At 37.8% G+C, this 21,857-nt stretch overlaps 1 protein-coding gene across 1 annotated transcript; it reads right to left on the reverse strand.

Moving 5' to 3' along the window:
- Positions 1–630: 630 nt before the first annotated feature.
- DDX21 (DExD-box helicase 21) lies at positions 631–21,563 on the reverse strand. Its single transcript, XM_006212936.4, has 15 exons — positions 21,405–21,563; positions 19,025–19,474; positions 17,802–17,877; positions 16,896–17,074; positions 14,881–14,998; positions 13,477–13,662; positions 12,258–12,403; positions 11,399–11,548; positions 10,869–11,030; positions 9,527–9,646; positions 8,338–8,411; positions 6,738–6,897; positions 5,781–5,915; positions 3,714–3,758; positions 631–3,153 (listed from the first exon to the last, which is right to left on the reverse strand). The coding sequence occupies exons 1-15, from the start codon at positions 21,489–21,491 to the stop codon at positions 2,914–2,916; spliced, it is 2,328 nt and encodes a 775-aa protein (XP_006212998.1). The 5' UTR covers positions 21,492–21,563; the 3' UTR covers positions 631–2,913.
- Positions 21,564–21,857: the final 294 nt, after the last annotated feature.

Raw genomic sequence — 21,857 nt, forward strand, 5'->3', positions numbered from 1 at the left:
CAAGTGACCAATAAATGTAGGATGTTAATCCTTGCTCAATTAAAAGATGCAAATAAAAATATATTACTTTGCACTTAGCAAAGTGACAAAAGGAAACCAACACCTAGTGTTAGTACTGTGGGGAAATAGTTTCTTTCCTAGGCTGTAGGGTGGGGTCATAAACTGGTACTGCTTTGGAGAGCAACTTGCACCAAAATTTAAAATACATTCACTTTGACCCTGCAATTCTACTTTTAGAAAATTTATACTAAAGGGACAACCAGACAAGTAGGCAAAGATTTATACAGACATTCATTTTAGGGTTGTTTGTAATAGTCATCAAAATAACAACATGGCCATCTTTTAGTGGCATATTCATACTATGAGATACCATGCAGTTATCAAAAATGGCACAGATCTGTACTTACAGAAAAGCATGCTAACGTTGTGGAGGGAACGGCAACTCACAAAACTGAATGAAAGACTCCAATTTTGTAAATGAATTCCTGGAAGAGATGCTCACAAAAATGTTAGACATGGGGTGACTTGCTTGTTTTTTCTATGTTTATTTTTTTTACACCTATCATTTATTACTTTAAAAATAAGAATTTCAAACTTCAATTTTAGGGAAAAAAGTCACCAAAAACATAGTTAGTATTAATATCTTTATTATGGCATAAAGCTGTATTTTTATACATTAACTCAACTTTTTCGTAAAAACACTTTGTGTACAACTGTAAAGAAACTGCTGCACAGATAGTTCCAACATAAAAACTGGTTGTATTTTTAAAGTTCACTGAGTTGTTTGATACATAAATTGGAAAATATTTTCTCTGTAGAAAATAGTAAAAATGACAACATAGCCCAATAAGCCCATTTAAACCATATAGTAGCTGAATGATACTTTTATAAATAGGGTTTGAATTCTGGGATCTAGGAGAAATTTTAGCTTCATTTATTGAAACAGCCATGTTTTCCTTAAAATTAAGATGTGTAAAGTGAAGTTCCTATTAATCTTCCTCCATACTCTTGAATTATGCCTGATTATTTTTCTTTAAGCTAATCCACATTAAGGTTTTAATTATCCCTTCCTAAAGGACAGGTACCTTGTCCTTTTAATCTACTTGATATCAAGTACCCATTCCTAGCCAAATTGAAATGTTTTGTTATTTAAGCAAAACCAGAATCAAATAAAATGTGATCCACATGGTACAAACTGTCATCAGAAACTTCCCCTTAAACCCCTCTGGCTTGATGGGAAGCCATGGGGCGGTCAACTAATACAACTGACAAGAGGATCAAGGAATAAAAGCCAACAGAATTTGAGAACAGAGAAACATGCAGTCAGGATTCAAGGACAGAACTGAAGTCCAAATAGAAAAAGGATACTACCTCAAGAACCAAGGATCTGAGTTGCCTCTCTGAGCCTGTTACTACAAAAGTGCCTGAGTAAGAAGCAATTGGATATAAAGATCCAGGTAGGGAAACCGGGGCCTAGAAAGATTCCAGTTGTTCAAAATAATTAAATGAAAACAAGACAGGCCACACATTTGAACTCCTCTATCGTAGTTTATTTCCTAAGATTCCAAATTCAGAATTTCTAGGAATTAAGGCAAGACAATGCTACGTTTAAGCTCCTAGACAGCACACAAAGTTTCCCAGAGAAATATTTAAGACCTCAGAACAATACCTGACCAGGGGCTACATTAAGTTCTTTAGTTCCCTCAAAGAAACAACTTAAAAAGAAACATATAGAGTATGTCTTAAAAGGAGTTCTCTAAGTAGTTACACCCTTTCAACAGAGTAGCAGTCTAATAAAGAGATCCTATACTGTGGCTATAGGAACTAGGCCTTTGAGAAACTAAATTGGACGATTTTACCTAAAAACCCTAGCTTGCCTCTTAGAAATTGAAACTCTAGAAACATTAATGACCCATTATGTTTTCACCATTAAAAGAATGCTTTATCAGACACTTTGGCCTTTGCTCTCTATAGATATGAATGCTTACTTTTTGCACGTGTTAAATACTTTCAGTGGGGTTTTTTTTTTGACTCTTCAGCAATGCAAATCTCTGCCCCTTACTCCCTTAGCTCATTCTTGGTAAATCTTAATCTTCCAATAGAAAGTGGAGTATATTATCATCAAGCACCATTTATCCAGCCTCCTTACTTATGAAGAAAGTCATAGGGCCATCCTATACACTTGGAATTCCTTAAAAACACTTGCTTCCTATTAAAATATATACATATAAATCTGTGACGAATTCACTGAAGTATGAATCACCTTATATTGAGAAGTTAAAAATGTATCAAAATGCTCATAATAATGGCTAATCTATGTAATATTTCCTATCAAATGTATCACCATCCTCTAATCTAGAACATACATGGGCATAAACTGTTGTATTCCAGCTAAGTCTGAATCTTGCTTCAAAACATTGCTCAGTATTAATTCTCAGAAGACACATTATAGAACCACAGGAGTAACTGTTAGCCAAGTAGCTAAGGAATACCAATTACAGAACAAAAGCTTTGAGTGCTCAAAGTGTTTCTCCAGAAACTTGCATTCCCCATGGTATTTAGGGAAGGACACTATTAAGAGACACTTCTAACTATAAAGACAGGTCAACTTAAAAGTATCAGCAGATACATGCTTGATTTCGTCTTGTAATCTACAGACAATGCGTTAAGATATGTAATGATTTCATACACCTTTTCTTAAGAAAACCAAAAACAGAAGTAGCGATAAAGTAATAAATGACAATCATCAGATGAAATATAATTTAGATGAAACTTGTCTCTCTTGAAGAGATGGGGAACGGGCCAGTGGTCAGGAATGAAATACAATGTGCTTTTAACTTTGTATGAAAAATATTGTTCAGTTCCATGTTGCCAAACATAGCTGTTTTTGCCATATAAATCCTCTACTTCAAATTAGTGTCCAAATGCTTTACTGTAACTCCGCTTCTGGCCTTTGTTTTGGAATCTGTTACTTCTGTTGCCACCTCCTGATCGCTGACCTCTGAAGTTTCTGTTTCCTCCCCGCTGTCCCCAGGAACCTCGATTGCCTTCCCGCTGTCCCCTGAAGCCTCGATATCCTTCCCGTGGACCTTCTAGCTCCGGTTGCTCCGTGGCCACAGAGAGCTGCCAGCGCCTTGAGTCATGCCATTTTTCCTGTTGAGAGATGGTTGTGTTTTTACCTGCTTTGACTTAATTTTTACTGAATTTGGTTTAAAAAGGCATGAGAAGAACAACATTTTTGCTTCCTTTTTAAAGAAAAATCAGATTGATAACCCAAGTGCTTAAAAGGTCACTGGTCAAAAATAAGCTTCACTATGAGAAGCATCCTCATCATTTATTCAATTCAATAACTACAAGGTATCCACAGGTGTCAGGTAGTAAGACATATAAATGTACTACATGTAAACACGTTTCTCAAAGCAGTACTGAATGAAGATACAGCAATTAAAAATGTCTATATAAACCTCATATAACATAAATGGGGGAAAAAAGCTGGATATTGTTCACAATGCTGTAGACAGGAAAACAGGCAGGCTGAATAAGAAAAATATTAGAATAAAAAGGCTAGAAGAAAAAAAATACTAAACTTAAATTCTTAATTGTCTTTAGCAAAGGGACTAGAGCTGTTGTTACCCTTTCTATTGTTCTGTTTTAATTAGTAAACATTTTATAATTTAGATATGTTAACTTCAAACTCCAAGAGAAAAAAATACCTGTACTTCGGTTACCGCTGCAGTAGGGATATCAAAGCAAACACCCTAGAAATAAAAAAAAATTCAAGTTAATCCAAACTTTGACAAGAATTATTATAAAATGCCCCTTAAGTGATACTCCAAAAGATCAGGTATTATGTGGGAAAACAAACAAACAAACCAGGTGTCAATTTTAGATGAAATTTAGACCAAAGCCAACACATTATACCTCCCCAAAGCAGAACAGCAAAAAGCCAAGTAATGAAAAAAAAAAGAGAGAGAGAGAGACTCAAAACTATTTGTAACTGACTAAAGATCATTCTTGGCTATCACATTGTGCTTTTATAGCTACGTTTTATAGCTGAGGAAACAGTCTTGGAGAAGCTGACTCACTTGTCTAAGGCCCTACAGCTGGTAAGAGCAGGTTTTAAAAATCTGATCAATGTGGCTCCAAAACCTAAGGCCTAAAACCATTAAAATACACTGCCTTCCATCAAAAAGAGTGAACTATCACTCAGGATGACCTAATTAAAGGCAGAAAAATAAATGATCTTCTATTGTTAATTTTCTCATTTTTCATGATTCAGCCTCCTATGAAGTTTTTATTTTAATTAAATACTTTATAGGTCACCATCTTTGATAATAAGCAGGGCCATCATCTCCAATTAAAAAGTCCTCCCATTTCTTGGTCTAAACAAAAATAATCAAACTCCCCCTGCAACTGACACAGGCACTCCTCTCCCCCGACTGTCTTTAATTTAAACATTTTGAGGAACATCCCTTCCACCCAACAATTTACCCAATTATAACCACAGGTAGCATCAGGTACTAACGGATTTTGCCTTTTGTGGGACTCTTCATTCAAATATTTACGAAGTATTCAATACTAGGCACTCACTGCAGTATAGAGACGACTAGAGAACAGTTTTTGCCTTTGACTCGGTCATAATGTTCTTGAGGCTCAGTCAGTAAACAAGCACAGAAAGGTAAAATTTACATTAATAAAGCTACACCCTAAGAACTCTGAAGTACAGGAGGAGGTACCTCCACCCCTGCCATTCAGCCAGGGAAAGTTTCAGAAAGATTAAGTCTAGGCCAAGTCATAAAGGAGACTGTGAAGATAAGAAATATTACATATAAACAGTGGATTGTGAATACAGTTAGGAGGAAAGAAAGCAAGATATACTTGGCACTGTTGGAGTGGAGGGTATTGGTGGTAAGGAGGACAGGAGCCAGCTCATATGAAGAACCTTACCCTCCATGTGAAAGTTGGGACTATTTCATAGATTACATGGAATTGCTAAAGAGGTAAACAACATGGTTAGACATGCAATGAGTTAAAGATACACCTGATTTGGTTCTCAAGGCCAGTAGTTCTCCAAGTATATAGTCCATGCACACCCTGGAACCCTGTGGATCTTTTGGAGGTTCCACAAAGTCAAAATATTTTCATGATAATACTAAAATGCCCTCTGTCCTTTTCACTCTTATAAGGGTAGAGAGGAGTTTCCCAGACACTATATTACATGTGATGATATTATTGCTCTGATGACTAATGGAACATGATATAGAGTTCCAGTCTAATTTCTAATACAGTAAATATCAATAGATATAACCCACATAAACAAAAGCTTTTCAGTGTCCCCCAACATTTGTTAAGAATGTAAAGGGGTCACAAAGCCAAAATGTTTGAGATTTGCTCTGCTAGTCTACGCCATTAACTGAGAGCAGGAGCCAGAAAGAAGAACACCATGTTTGGAAGGCAAGATTTAAAATTTTGAATTTAATTTTGAGTAAGTTTGTTTTAAGTTGTATAGTAAACCCCATCTGGGTGGAAATGTCAGGGAAGCAGCTGGACCTTGAAGTCTGGCACCTCATGTGATGGTTTGGGCTAGAGATTCAGATGTGGTAGTTGTCAGCGACTGAGTAGCGACTGAGGGTCCTGGATGACACCACACAGAGAAGACTATATAGAGAGTGAAAATACGCAGCATCCCCTAGAATAGGGAGAAGCTACCACGCGGTGTTTTACTGCCAGCGTGAAGCCACTGAATCAAAGCGAGGTCACAACAGAGGCCCCAGCCTTACCTGCTTTCCTTTGAGAAAAACCATTCCCTTCACTTTGGAATCAATATCCTCACCCAGCTGTTCTTTAAGTTCTTTCCAAGCATAACTAATGTTTGGCATTTCAATTGAGCACCGCAAGATCATAGTCACAAAACCCTATGGAAGAAAGGAAACAAAATGAAAGCCTCAAAAACAAACATAATTAATAAACACTTGTCCTCATGTTTCTAAAATATTTCTGGGACAGTTCTTCCTAAAAGCATAGCATCCCCCACCTTGGAAAAGTAAAAGTGGGGAACTCTGAATAAGATTGGTGGTTTGTGCTACTGCTGGTATCCAGGTTGTGATATTATACTTTTGCAAAATGTTACCACTGGGGGAAACTGGCAAAGTGTATAAGGAATCTCTCTGTATTAACTCTCACAACTTCATGTGAACCTAACATCTCAAAAACTTCATTAATAACAACCACCACCACCACCAAAGAAAGAAGGGAAAGAAAGAAAAGAAGGAAGGAAGGAAGGGAGGAAGAAAGAAAGAAAGAAGGAAAAAGAGTATTACCTTAAGTTTCTAGGTAGGCTGGCTAAATGTATCACATGGATTTATGTGTTCACATGGTTGGCTTGTTTTTGTTTTTGTTTTTAGGATTAAAAAAATGACATACAATTCACATACAATAAAATTCACCATTTTAAGGTATACAATTCAGGAGGTTTTAGTATATTCACAAGATATGCAACCATCACCACTATCTAAAATTCCAGAACATCATTATTCCCCCATCCCCCCAAAATCCCCCACATTCCCATCAGTAGTCACTGCCATTCCCTCTTCCACTGAGACACTGCAACCACTAATCTACTTTCTGTCTCTATGGATTTATATATATATATATACATATCTCAACCTTCACACAAAAGTTAAAACAATTGGGAAGTTTAAATGGAACACTTTCAGAAATTTGACAGGGACCCTTACCACGTCTGAGTTGATCAAGGAGCGCTGGTCTACTGACGTGGCACCTGAAATATGGGCCAGGGCTGCCGCCAGGGCTTCCACCGCCCCTTTCTCCTCTATCAGTTTCTCAGCTGACTGCTTGAAGTGACCAATGGCAGTGGGAGGCACAGAATCCAAAAGCCTATGGTTTGATTGACAGTATATTTGTTAGGAGAAAGGACAGTGGACAGATGTCACTTTCAAGACAACAGCATCTCAGGATAAACCAATAACTTTCAAACCAAATCTTTCATATGTCTAACAGCATTTTGATGCAGTATATAAAATCACCACAATTCTGTAGTAATAAATCCATTCCTTTAATTGTATCTAATTGTAATTTACTATCAAACTAAAATTTTTTTTAATCCTAAGGAAATAATAAGACAAATATGAAGATGTTCATCACAGTGCTATAGAAAGAGCGCAATTTTAAAATGTGCATCAATATGGACTGGTTAAGTAAACCATGAAAGAGATATAATGAAATGCCATACTGCCATTAAAAATGATGTCAATACATGAACTTTTACAGCAAGCATGTGATAACATTTAGAATCAGAAAATACTACAGCTATTTTCATTCTGAAATAAAAGAAAAAGACTCTCAAACTAGGTTAAAAATGATACAGACCTTTATAAGATTATACATTTGTTAGGGAGTCACTATTATCTAGGTGATAATAAATGTCACATCTCAAAGCTGAAAGAGATCATTCAAGAAAAGGAGGAACTTGCCTCTTCTGGCAGGGCTGCCCCTCTAGAGGCCTTCTCTCATAGACCATCAGCCTCTGTGCCTCTTTTCTCCTTCCTGGCCATCTAACCCCAAATTTTCTTAACTGGCATCATAAGAAACCCTGTCTGCAGGATACTTAAAGAAAAGCATGCCATGCAAAAATAAACTTGAAAAATGCTGAGTTAAACTCTTCATTTGCAGAACTTTCTGAAGCTATTAATATGCTAATATTTAGCATTTCTTTTGATCAGGAACTCTATTTTTAAATAAGCATTTCACTTATTTATAATAGCATTTATGGAAAGCACTCTAGAAATGATGTTCAGACTGGTTCTTAAGTAGAGCATGTAGCTCACCATGAGGAGACATTTGGAAAACATTTGGGACCTTTTCAGTTTTCTTAATGCCAACTCCACCCACCCCTAGGAATACACTGCACAGCCAGGGATGCTAAACAGCTAAATACCCTTCAACTTGTAGGACAACTGCACACAATAAATAATCTTCTTGCCCCCACACCAGCAGGACCTCTCATGACAAACACTGTCAGTTAATCTAATCATAGATATTTACCTTTTTCTTACAACATATATGATAGTTACTTAAAATGCCCAAGACAAAATCAAACTCTGGTGAATAGGATTGGGCCAAGATGAGTAAAAATGAAAATTTTTATTTTACAAAATTTTACTTCAGCACATTATTTTTTCAACAATCAGGTTATACATTTTTTAAAACAATGAATAAAGAATATAAGTTTGAAAAGGCCAAATCTCATTATTGCACAAAGATTTGTTGTAAACAGACCAAGCATCAAATAGACCACAGCAGTGGTAGGGAACAAACCTGATGGCATCTTTGCTGGAAGCTTTTATTATCTCTGTTGCAGAAGGAACGCCTATCCGTTTAAACTTAATCCCCTACAAGAAAATGAACCATAATTTAATGTACAACATGACCATCAATTGTTTCCATTAATATTAGCAGTCCCCCAATTTTAAATTATTTACCAGGCATATTTATTACTTATTTAAAAGATAAACTTTTTATCTAAAAAGGACTTAGATTTATAGAAAAGTTGCAAAGACAGTACAGAGTTCCCATACACCTGCCCTGGGTTTCCCTAATGTTATTACTTTGGTACATTTGTCACAACTAAGAAACAACACTGCTACATTACTATTAACTGAACCCCAGAGTTCATTCTAATTTCACTACAGTTTTTCTAGTAATACCATTCTTCTGTTGATATTTCACCTAGGATACCACATTACGTTTAGTCATCATGCCTTAGTCTCCGCTAATCTGTGGCAATTTATTTCCTTGTTTTTCATGACCTTGACAGTTTTAAGATGTGCATGTCAGGTATTTACTCTGTAGAAAGTCCCTCAATTTAGGAACATCAATTTTCACACACTCAGACTAGGACTATGGGTTTGGGAGAAGATGACCAGAGATGAATGCCTATCTCGTTATATCGTATCAGGGACACAAGCTTATAACTGATGTCAACCACAATCACCTGGCCAGGTAGCCTTCGCCTGTTTTCTGCACTGTGAAGTCCTCACCCTGACCCTCTCTGCTCTTTACAAGCAAGTCACTAAGGGCAATCCCCTGAAGGGGTGGAGTCACTAAGCTCCACCTCCCAGGGAAGAGAATTTCCTTACAAAATTCCTATTTAAAAATTTATCCTTTTGACATATTCTCATCCTTTTGGTTTTTGAGCAATTCCTTTAATCTACACTTAAATATTTCTGGTGTCCTCATATTATATCATTGTCTGAAGACTATCTTTCAAACATAAAGATCCCTTGTCATTAGAAGTATGAAAACAAAACCACTGCTTTCAAATGCAAAGCTATTTCAAAATCAGCTTTGTATTATGGGGCAATATATAAAGCGCGAATCTAACAAGTTTTGGTCATGGCCACATGGTAGAAACAGAAATCATTCGAAGTTAATAAAAATTGAATAAAGAGACCAAAGACTGACTTTAGAACTCAACATTTACTGAAGGCTAAGAAAATAGTTTTACCGCTTTTTGCTCCACTTGTGCTAACTGATATTCTTCCTTGTGCTGATAAAAGCAGATGCAAATCCCGGTCCTTCCAGCTCTACCTGTTCGCCCAGAACGATGAATGTAGGACTCCACATCCTATGAAGTAAAATATACATCAGTGACACTGAACAACAAAGAGAGATAAAGAGGTAAGTGTAATGGTTATACATCAGGGTGTGTGTGTGTGTGTGTGTGTAGGTTCCTTAGCAGGTCAATTAAAGTCAAAATTAAAATAAACTGACAATTTTTTAAAACTCTAGGATAATGATCCTTATCCTGAGGGCAAATCTGCAAAAAGCACTGTCTAAACAGTGCTATCCAATAGAATCATAATTTTAACAGCCAAATTTCTAGCTTCACATTTCTATCACACTAAAAGTTTTTGAAAAAGTTACATTAATTTTAGTATTATTTTATTTAACCCAATATATCCAGAAGCTTTATCATTTCAATATACTACCTATACAAAACAAGTTATCAATGAGATCTTTTACATTCTTTTTCCATGTCTCTAAAATCCACTATGCTTAAAGAAAGTTAGAAATTTTTAAAAATCCAATGTGTATTTTATACTTACAGAGCACAGGTCAATTCAGACTAGTACCTTTCAAGTGCTGAACAGCAGCATGTAGCTATCATATTGGACAGCACAGGTCTACAGGCTTATTTAAACAATGTCTATGTCACACACTTATGGGACTTCCTTTTTAAGAAATGGTAATGTATTTTTCCGTCACTGTAAACAACCTTTAATCCTGAGGGATTTGCAAGATTTAGGGGAGGTTATGGGGTCTTCATGCCTGAAGTGATGGGAACAAGTTCCTTCAAGTCAACTTTTACATAACTGAAGCACTGTCCACACTACATAACTTTGCCTCAGGGCCCTCCCTGGGAGGTTCCCATCACCCACAAACCCAGCCAGTTTTAACCAGAGGCTGTTAACTACAGGCGTTTTTCTCCCTTCTCTATCCTCTAGCTCATGAGTTCATCTACCTCCCACCCCTCTCCACCTAAGTCTTATCCATCTTCAAAGTCCAGTTCAAAACTGCACTACCTCCATGAAGCCTTTCAGGACTCCCCTCTAACCAGAACCTGTCTTTCCAACCTCTGGCCACTGACTACACTTCCACTCAACTGTCAGTTCTAGGAGCGGGGTATGGGCTCATGCAGGTTCATTTTTTGAAAAAAAATCACCCTTAGCATCACAGCACCAAAAAGAAAGCTATTACTAATCACACGAAAAAAAGTGATACAACTTCCAATTTGTTTTAGCACCTAAAAGAAACAGCCAAATAAAATCTAAATATAAAACACTTACCTTTGGTGGACAACTTTGTACAACCAGATCAACCTCAGGGATGTCTAGCCCACGCGCAGCGACATTGGTCGCCACCAAAACTCCAAAATCACCATTTCTAAAACCCTTCAGAGTGATTTCTCTTTGCTTCTGTGGAATGTCTCCATGTAATGATTGGGCATCCTGCCAAAGAAATAATCAGGAAGACAGGTACTTTTTAAATCACTAGTTAGGCCTGTAAAGATATTCATATTTTGGTGTTATTTCTGATAAAAGTAGTACAAAGGGGAAAACATGTGCCTTACATGGACAAGCTTCAAGACTTATTTCCAATCCTTGGTCATTAAATCAACTGTACCCAACTATACTTACAAGATAAAGAACACCAGATAAGAGTGATCAAACACTTTGTCAGGGTAACCTTGGGTTTGAGCCACCCTTTCTTCATCTGTGAGATGAGATGGGCAGATTAGGTGAGCTCTAAGATGTATATCCTCACTATTAACTGAAAGATGCTTTCTCCCTAAAGGCAAGGGAGGAGAACGACCTACCTGCCTTACGGCCGCATTCTGTGACAACTCCTGGGCTTCTTTCTTGGTTTCACAGAAGATGATAGTGCGCCCTTGATAACCACTATACACTCGGATCACATCCCCGATAACTGCAGCCCTTTGAGTCCAGTGGCACTTGATGGCCAGATGCTTATAAAAGAGAGGAAAAAAGATCTATTTAGTAAAGCCCAACTGGAACCTAAAATCACCTGATCAACCCTAATGATACTAGAAGCCACTGTTTAAGCCTAACTAGAACAGACTACTGCCACCACTGTTTAGAGGAAAAAAACCAACCATTAAAGCAGACAGCCTTTCCTCTTTTTCTGAAGAGCACTGGGCTTCTTTATTGATTTTCTGACCTAACCAGGAAAATGTAGGAAAAGAAATGCCATTCTCTAGATTGGAAAACAGGAAACCAAAATAACTGACATGAGAAATGACTATGTGTTTTGGCCTTTCATCCACTTAAAAATGCAGTCAGTTTCCATCCAGGTCTATTCCTTGGGTGAACTGAACTCATCTAGGTACTGAACCCTAAGATGAAAATGGCTTCCATACACTAGGATTCTCTGGTGCACTCTAGTGTATAAACTCTAGGTGTAATTTCTTTCTGTTTACATAATTCAGACAGATTTAGGTTCCAAAAGATTCTACAATCAGGCTACGAGATGATAAAATTTAGAAAACAAAGATACTATATACAACTCAAATAGAAATATAACTTCACCTGGCTTTTCACATGGACTTAGTGTTTATATGGAAAAGGAGTTTGTATTTGCCAGTCTTAGTATTATCAGATAGGAAAAAAATTACATATAATTTATTACTAATTTCAGTAACAGAATGAATCACTTACCTCCACAGTTATTGCCGTTTTCTGAGTCTTTTTACCAATAAGGTCCACCTGTTCATACGTAGATTTCATGTATTTCTTAGCAACATTAAACACCCAATGAGGACAAGTTGCAGAAAAAAGCAATGTTTGGGGATTGTCTTCTGAATCTTTGAGGGAAAAAAAGATCAGTATGAATAAGTCAAACAAGTCTATACAGAATTCCACCTCATCCAATCCTTCCAGGGTCCATCAACATTCTATAGGAAATACTTGAGGCCAAGTCAAGCATTGAGGACACAAAAATGAAAGACATCGATGTTCCCAATGGACAAAGAAATACTGCCTAAAGAATTTATGTAAAGGATCCTTGAGATACCTAAAGTACTTTAAAGTTATTTTGCTTTCTAACCCTTGGCCTTCATGAACCACAAAGGAAATCTGTCTTTTATGAGACCTACTAACTGGAAAACACCAATCAAGCCCAGTAACTAACCAATTTAAATCACTAAGTAAGTAACCTATAATAAACACCAAAACAGATTCTATACTCATCTATAGTCCCTAGCATTTCCTCAGTATTTTGAGGTTAAAACTCTAGTCTATTCATCCTTTGAGGTCAGGTACTAAAAATAACTCCCCAACCTCCCCTTTCTTTTGAAGAGGGGGTTGCTCTTAGAATACCATTGCATTTTCGTATTTTTCAAATAGCAACATAACTGATAGAACCCTTTTGGAGAGCAACCTGACAATGTATACTGAAGAACATGAACTATTTATATCTTTCAACTCAGTAATTTCACTTCTAGAAACCTATCCTTAAGAACTAATTCCGAACATTGAGGTTTGAAGAAAGCTGTCCACATAAAAATGTCTGCAAGCAGATTTATATCATGTAAGAATTAAAATATGTAGATGGGTTAAATCATGGCACAAATAGTTCATATATGTACAGTAAGGAGTTTTATATGTATAGTAAGATTATAGTTAACACACACATAAACACAATAGCTCAAATTCGGGAAGAAATATACCAAAAGCAAAATATACCAAATTGGTTTCTTTTACTTTCTCATATTTTCCCTATTGTAATTATGTGCAAATCATGGAAAATGTTTTTAGATTTAAGTTTTCCTGAATAAAGTCACCTGCCAATTTCCTAAGACTTCATTTAACTCTTAGAAGACCACTTAATCACACTTCCTCCAAAACCCCTTATGCCAGTCTTGAATGTGGAGTTTACCTTTCTTGTATGCTACACATAAAATCTCTTCCACTTGGTCAGCAAAACCCATGTCCAACATCTGGTCGACTTCGTCCAGGACAACATGCTTAAGATTGGTGAGATTTAGCTTGCCATTCTGCAGGTGGTCCTTAATACGACCTGGTGTTCCAACCAGGATATCAATCCCATTCCGCATGCGTTCAACTATAAAGAACACCAATGATAAGATATGCTGGATTTGTAAGTCCTTTTATTAATCTGGGATACCAATTAGATATATTTTTTATTCTAAAATATTTATTAACTACAGGTACAAGGTAATATGTTAAGTACTGAAGATAAAGACATTTAAGGCACTCCCTGACCTACTGGGGAAAACGTGTAAAAAGTGACAGATCAGTGTATTACATGACATAACAGAAAAACGCACCAGTGAGGGATGATAGCACCGGGAAGGAAATGATTTCCTTGGCTAGTAGGTGTCAAGATTTCACAAAGTGAAAATAAGAACCTTAAAGAAATGGGAACTTTCTATAAGGTAAGCAGGCATAGGGAGAATGACAAGATGGAAGCGCAAATATCCCAAGAAGGTGTAGAGATGTTTAGAAAAATGGATTTAATGTAACTAGAATGAGATGGTAAAGATGCAACTTTTTACTGAGTTGCTATTGCAGTCCAGGTATCTACTGCAAGGAACTTTACATGCTTATCCAATTTAATCCTCACAACACAACACTGCAGGATGAGTTTAGTAACCCTATTTTATACATAAGCAAACTAAAGTACAGAGAAATCAAGCAACTGGATCTGAAAAAAGACACAGCTACTCTGTGAGCAGAGTTTAGATTCAAACCCAGGGCTTTCTAATGCTAAAGCCTATGTTAGTTCTACCAAAGCTGAAAAGAAATAATTACAAGCCTTGGGTGCCAATGTTAAGACTTTTTAAATGTTTAAATCTCTTCCTGAATTACATATCTGATCTATAAAATAAAACTTCAAGGTACTGAACTGAGAAGTAATGGAATGCTATAGCAGAAGCTGCAACATTTGGCCCTTGGAACCAGAAAAAAGCAAGCCTGCCTACAGCAAAAAGAGGCAGAGACCCAAAGTCCATGACAGATAAAAAGAATAACCTTGAATTCTGACTTTCTACTTCCTTGACTCTGTCTTTCTGGGCTCAGTAAGGTATCATTGCAGCCTTTAGATAAACATAGACAATACGAAAGGCCTAAGAACTACATACAGCATTTAACATCATCATGCAGGACCATATGCTTGACCATCTTTAAACAATGACAAAAGAAAACCACCATAAATGACTAGATCAGATAGGTGACACCAGATGTCAAGGTCAGAAGAAATTCAATCAGAGCATCCAACAGAAAATGCCATTTTCCTTCCCTCACTTTTGGATTTACTTACTTTGTCCTCCATAGGGAGTTCCACCATAAAAACAAGCCACTGCCAACTTTTTTGTAATGTCACTGAAGTCTCTGCTTACTTGACTTGCCAACTCCCTTGTAGGTGCAAGAACAAGTACCTGAAAAGGCAAAAGTAACAACAGAATCCAAAGTATTATGCAGTATTTTTTTCTTTACAAATTTGGAATGCCCCAGAAGGTTCAACTCATCCCAATAATTATTTTCAAAACATCTATTACATGCTTTGCAATATACTATGATGTATGAAAATAGGAAATACAGTTTCTTACAAATCTACTCACAAGAAAAGCTCGTGATCTTATCAATCATAAGAGAAGTAAGTGCCCAGATTTATGGTGCTCCAGAAGGTTGCACAGAGCAGGCTGGAGGAATTGGGATAAGTTTCACGGAGCTTCTGGTACTTCAGAATAGCATTCTACGAAAAGAACAACTTAAACAAGGAGTACTGATGATTACATCAGCTAATATTTGAGCTTTTATTACATGTCAGGATCTGCTAAATGCTTAATATGCATTATTTTTTAATCTTTTTTAAAATGGAGGTACTATTTGTTTTTGTTTTGGGGAGGGTGAGGGGGAAATTAGGTTTGTTTGTCTATTATTTTTAATGGAGGCACCGGGGAATGAACCCAGGATCTTGTGCATGCTAAGCATGTGCTCTACCACTGAGCTACTCCCCTACACCTAATATACATTATTTTTAGTTAATTCTCACAAGTTACTCACCTACAACAGCAGTGTACACTTGTATTATAATACCTACAATATCAGCCAACAGATTTCTAAAACCAAAAGGCAGATCCTGGATTTAAATTTGGGTAGCCAGTGTGTAAAAACCCATAGTCTGAACAGCTATACTACAGTGAATTTGAAGTAAAATGGAAGTCAGACTAGGAAGGCAGGGCCAGCATGGTAAGGGGCTTTGAATCCTGGGGCAGTCTGCATTGTTTGATCCAATAGGACACACAACACGAAACCATGACAGATCCTCAAGTAGGGTAACAGCATGAAACAAATATTGTTTAAGAACAACCTAATACATTGATCCGACAGATATTTACTGAGCCTACACTATGTGCCAGGCACTACTTCAGCTGCTAGGATAACCCATTTGTTTATTGCTGTTATAACGGTAAACAAATACAGCAGTAAACAAATGAACTAGCTAAGAAGGAGCATGGACACTAGAAGGCCAGTAAATGAATGAGGTTGAGGCCAGAAAGTCAGGTGCAAGAACCCAAAGCCAAGGTGACAACACAAGCATTTCCATGAGGTTAAGGTTAGTCACACACCAGGTTCTCCAGAAATGGGCTCAGTGAGCACCATCCTGATTATGGGGCTTGGCCTCTTCACCTCTGAGTGTCCCTCCTACTCTGGCATCTCTGTTAAAAATGCTGTCTCCATTTTAGGCAAAAATGGAGATGTGATCAAACCTGTGAGTCCCAGACATCAAAGAGTTTAAAAGACATAAAATGAGCGGTAATAATATAGATGATCACAACCATGGGACAGATTACAACCTTTAAATATTGTAGGGTTTGCGGTCATCAGTCTGAGAATTTTCCTCATTTACCTTCAGATAAAGATCTATAGTAAATACCAAAAAAAGGCTTTAAGGAGAACCCAATAAAAAAATAACAGGGCATATAAATGATGCTATATTTATCTAGAATGTGACAAACTGGAATATTCTGTTAATATTTTATATATATATAAATATTCAAAATACTTTTTCAAAAGTGGAAAAATAATAGAATTATTATTATAAACGTACAGCCAGATAAAATTTCCCATATTAAGGAACTTGGCTTTTTCAATAAGCCTTCAGAATCTGGTTTATGGAATCCAAAATCCAGAAGAAATATCCAGAAATCAGACAATAAATTTAATTTTTAAGCACCATGGGCATTCAGTAGATTTAAAAACAAAAAAAAAGCAAGCAATGTTTCTTCCTGTGCAGATTTGGAGCCCCTAAGTACTGTTAAAGATATTTACCTGAGGTGCACGGCCTCTCTTCCGTTCCTGCAGTTCTCCCTGAAGTTTTTCAATCAAAGGGATGGCAAAGGAGAATGTCTTCCCAGTTCCTGTCCGCGCCTGTGCAATCAAGTCCTTCCCACTATAGACATGGTGAAACGTCTTTGCTTGTATAGGAAACAGGAAGGTCACCCCACGGGCTGTGAACAAATTAACCATGTTATCTGACACTGCAATTCCTAAAATCCCAGCCATACTGGAGGACCAAAGCATACCCATGCTTCTGGTCCTGCAGAATCATGAAATTCTACCTTCTGGTTAACATCTACAAAGTCAAGTTCAAATATATTCTGGTAATGAAGAATCTGCTTGACTAAAAAATAACAATAAACTTTAAAGCACCAATTATAGTAAATATTTATCATCTTAAGAGATTAAGTCCCTTGTCACAAAAATCTCATCCATAAGCCAGTATAAGCCTGAAAATCAGGTGCTTTGGTTTCTCAACTGCACTGCACCTAATTCAGACAGAATACACCGAAGCTGAACACCTGTGACTTCCTGCCTGGTTCACAGGCACATTGCTAAGATGAGTTGAGTCTCACTGGTATCATTAGACTAGAGATGTCTTAAGAAGTGGAAGAGGATAAAAAAGAAAGTACCAACAAGGCATCAACTGTTTAATTGCACCAGCACTATCAGTCATTGCACTTTTGAATATACATATTCTATCAAATGAATTTAATCACTCATTTAAGAGGCCGCAAAGGACATCACTAGTAGAATCCTATACTGAATATACAGATTACTTCATTATATGGCTGCATATATTGTCCTCCAATAAGAACACGTCCCAGTTCATCTCAACAAAAAGAGCAGAGTGCTTCCAAAAATTATGTTCTAATATTATATTTCTAAGAATATTACCTTTGAGAAGTTTAATAGTTTCTTCAGATATGGGAAAATTAGAGAAAGCTCCTTCTTTCTGCTCCACAGGTATTTCCTGTCAAGCAAAGGGCCACAGAAAGAAATCAATAATTTTACCCCTACAGATTAAATACAGAAAGCATTCTGAGAAACTATTCGAAAACATCTATTCTAAATAACCAAAAAGACATAAAAATTTTGGTAGGTAAATCAAGATCTGAAAAGGAAATGTTATCATAATAACCTATAAAACCCTAACAAAAGAAAAATCTGTATCAAATATATACTGCACATATATACCATGAGTGACTAGTGAAAGCAGACTCAGTCTCAACTAAGAACTTTTCCATAGTCATGCCAAACCAACAATATGCTGTTAAATTGGTCATTAACCCCTTCTCACAGCAACATCTCTCATATATACATCCACAGAAAATAAGGAACAAACATTTATGACAAAGTGATCTCACTGGCAGTATTTGACAGTAAAAAATCTGAATGCCCAACAGAGGAATAATTAAATGAATTTCTAAACATTTATACAATGGATTATGTAACCATTAAAAATATTTAAAATTTAAAGGTGGAGAAAATGCCTACATAAAAACATAGGCAAGATAGGAAAAGGCAAGATACAAAACTGTATATAGTAAAATCCTAATCTGATAAAAAAAATAGTTGTATATATTTTTTATAATCAGGAAAAAATTTTAAATGTTGATCAAGAACTACAGCAAACAGAAAATTATTTACTGGAATTAGGATTTTTCTTTGTTGATTGAGTTTCTGAAAGACTAACAGTATTAGCTTCCAAATGGACACTGAAGCATCCTATTCAAGTTAGTTAACGGCCTAAACAAAAAAGACGGTATGCAATCAAGCAAGTATCTCTGCAGTGGTTCCACTCAATCATGATTAGGTGAAACCCCTCAGAGGGAAGCTGGAGCATATTTGCATAACTATACCCCTCCTATTGATTTCCAACTTGCAAACAAGCAGATCAAATGCGGAGGACTTTCCCTAAACTCAGTTGCACAAAAGGCATTCTGAAACTTCAATTTTTAAGATGAAGTCTCACCCTACAGTTCAAGGGACTCCCTCCCCATGAAGTGCTGATACATCAATTTTCCTCCCATTATTAAATAATACCTGTAACGATTACATGCTTATTTATCTGAAACAACATTGAAAGATACATTCTACATATTAAAATACAACTTTACCTGCTCTAACTCACTGTTACTTTCTTCACTGGCAGCTTCCTTGGAGCTAGAGTCAGGTCCAGAATGAGGGAATCCATTCTTCAGTTTGGGGCTTTTCTCTCCAATTTCTCCATTCATTTCCTTTTCTTTCTTCGTCTTCTTGGGCTTTGGAGCCCCCATTTCTTCCTCAGAAGGCTCCTCGGCTTTTACTACTTTTTTGGTTTTAGGAGAAACAACACTCTCTTCAGAGGGCTCCTTTGATTTTTTCGCACTTTTGGTTTTAGGAGAAATAATGTCATCTTGAGATGGCTCCTCTTTTTTGGGGGGCTTTTTGGATTTAGGAGAATTCATGTCAGCCTCAGAAGGCCCTGCTTTCTTTTTAACTTTTTTAGCTTTGGGGGAAACTGTTTCTTCCTTTTCTTCTGCTGCCTCTTCACTCTTAGTAGATTTTGGCTTCTCTTTTCTACCTTTCTAAAAAATTAATAAAGACAATACAAACATTGAACAAAGCATGATACATCTGTATAATATATCAATTCTGGGTTATTTCAAGATCATATAGTTATAAAGAACACAATTTGGTGGTATTTTTCAACAAATGTACTTTCACCTTGCAATAAAGCAAAAATCAAACAGCATGTTTTCTAAGTACCATTTCTTGGCTATATGAAGACAAGTATGTATCAATAATTTCATTAGCTTGGAAGAGAATACCCCTTGGTAACTATTCAATTCATGTTGGTCGAACAAGTTGTAAAATTAAATTTTCATGAGACGTGGAGTGGCTCATGGGATGCTTCAACATGTTCTAAACTACAAACACTATAGAGAGTGATCAAGAACAACTTAATTCTATAGAGTAATAAGACCATGTATATCAACAGATGGATGATGTTAAGCAGATTTCTTTTCTTTCTCTGCTAGAATTCCTCTACAGGTAAAACGGGGATTTGTTAGTATCTGCCTTGCCTATCTCACAAACACAAATGAATTTACATAAAGACACTATGAACCAAAAGCTATAAAAGCCCACAATCTCCCTGTGTGTAAAAAAGATGTACCTAACTGAAAGGAAAAAACAAAGAGCACAAGTTACAAGAAAACGAAATGGGTGAAATGTCATACCAAAACAGGCTGGCTCCTACTTGAAATGTCACCCTCTCCAATTTTTCGTATTTCTGAAAACAGCTGGACAGGTGTCTCAGCCTATGTGACAAACTCTCCAGCGGAGCCCCAGCCCAATTCCGGAAGTACGGAGACTATTATATTCATTGAGCTGAAATCTGCCTCCTTGGAACTTCAGGCCTGGCCCTGCTCTCAAATCATAAACAGTAATCTCTCCCATATGACCCATCCTTTAGACATCTGAAAAGTAATCTGGTTCCCCACACTCCAAGACTTCAATTCTTTCCTTGGTTCCCATCAAATGAGTGGATTTCCAATACCGGTGGTCTCCTCTGGAATGCAATGGAGTTTGGTTATGTCCCTTTTAATTTCAGCATCCCGCAACTGAACAGGATGACTAATGCAAGGCAGGTAAACCAGGACCACTTCCTTCCCCTGCGGGGACAAGTCTGCTATCTCGGCTTCCTACAACACCAAAATATTGCTGCTGTAGAAACTCCATATCAAAAAGACCCATAAGCAGCAAGGAAAGAAAGTTCTAAGTCGTGTACAACACAAGTTCAAGGACAATCTTGTTCTCATTGACCTTTTTTCAAAACAGACTCAGTCACAAGTTAAAGCGCTGTCTAAGGAAGCTACAGCAAAGTGTCAGCTACTGAAGCAATTTAAGACTACCGCACACTGACGGCCTATATAAAAAATATGGTGTACAGTTAGCACTACAACATGTCTTTACACTTCCACGGGAAATGTGGCCAATAAACACTAAGAATTTAACTACTTCATCTTCTAAGGGCCTCTTCCCGGAAAACAAACTGTACTTCCCCTACTAGGGTAAAAAAATGTCACTGCGGACGCCTCCCACGTGTTCGGATGGTTTACGGTCTCGCCCGTCTAGACGGAAGCGTTAGTTCCTATCTTGACTTAACTTACAATTCCCTCCGCTCATGTTCACGCCTGGAGTTCGGTCTGAGCCTGAGCCAAAACGTGAGGCCTAACCGTGACTGTTCTACTCTGCGCGCCGGGTGCGGAGCGTCCAGACTCAGGGACCACGTGGGACACCAGACCCGCTCCCCAGTTCTGACCCGCCCGGACCTCTGCGCAGCTCGCCCACAGCCAGCCGTGAGCACCAACCACTCCCGGGGCCCCTCGGCCGAAACCAAGCAGGTCTTCGGACGAGCCGGGTCCACGCTGCGCGTCACGCGCACCCAGCCCGGGTCCCTCCTCTTAGCGCCTGGCCTCTCGTCCGGCCTTGCTCCAGGGCCCTCGACAGTACCTTCTCATTTTGCTTTCGCGGCATCTCCACTTTCGCCACGGCCGTGTTTGACTCCAAATCCGCGTCACTACGAAGTTTCCCCGGCATCACTCAGCACAAGCTGTAAAGGCCGACCGGTCTCGCCTACCGCGTGGAGAGGAAGAGGTGGCCCAGCCCCTTTAGCCCGCCCAGCTTTCGTCACTTCCGGCAGAGCGTATCCCACGGAAGCGGAAGCTGCAGGGAGGCAGGGCTGCACGTGGTAGTTCCAAAGCCGTTGCTACTCACACCCGCAAAGCTCGGTAAATTGACTGCTAGCGGAGCGGGGACTAGAAGACACCTGCTGAAGGGTAGAACCTGAAAGACCTACAAAGGTTGACCTTATTCTCTTTCAACCACTGGCCAGATTCTCGCTATCGCCGGCCTGATGGATGAAGATTTGTAGCTGCTTTTGAGTGACGCCTCTTCAGTACTTTA

The sequence above is a fragment of the Vicugna pacos genome, chromosome 11, assembly GCF_048564905.1.
Source record: "Vicugna pacos chromosome 11, VicPac4, whole genome shotgun sequence".
In the NCBI taxonomy this organism is placed as follows: Eukaryota; Metazoa; Chordata; class Mammalia; order Artiodactyla; family Camelidae; genus Vicugna; species Vicugna pacos.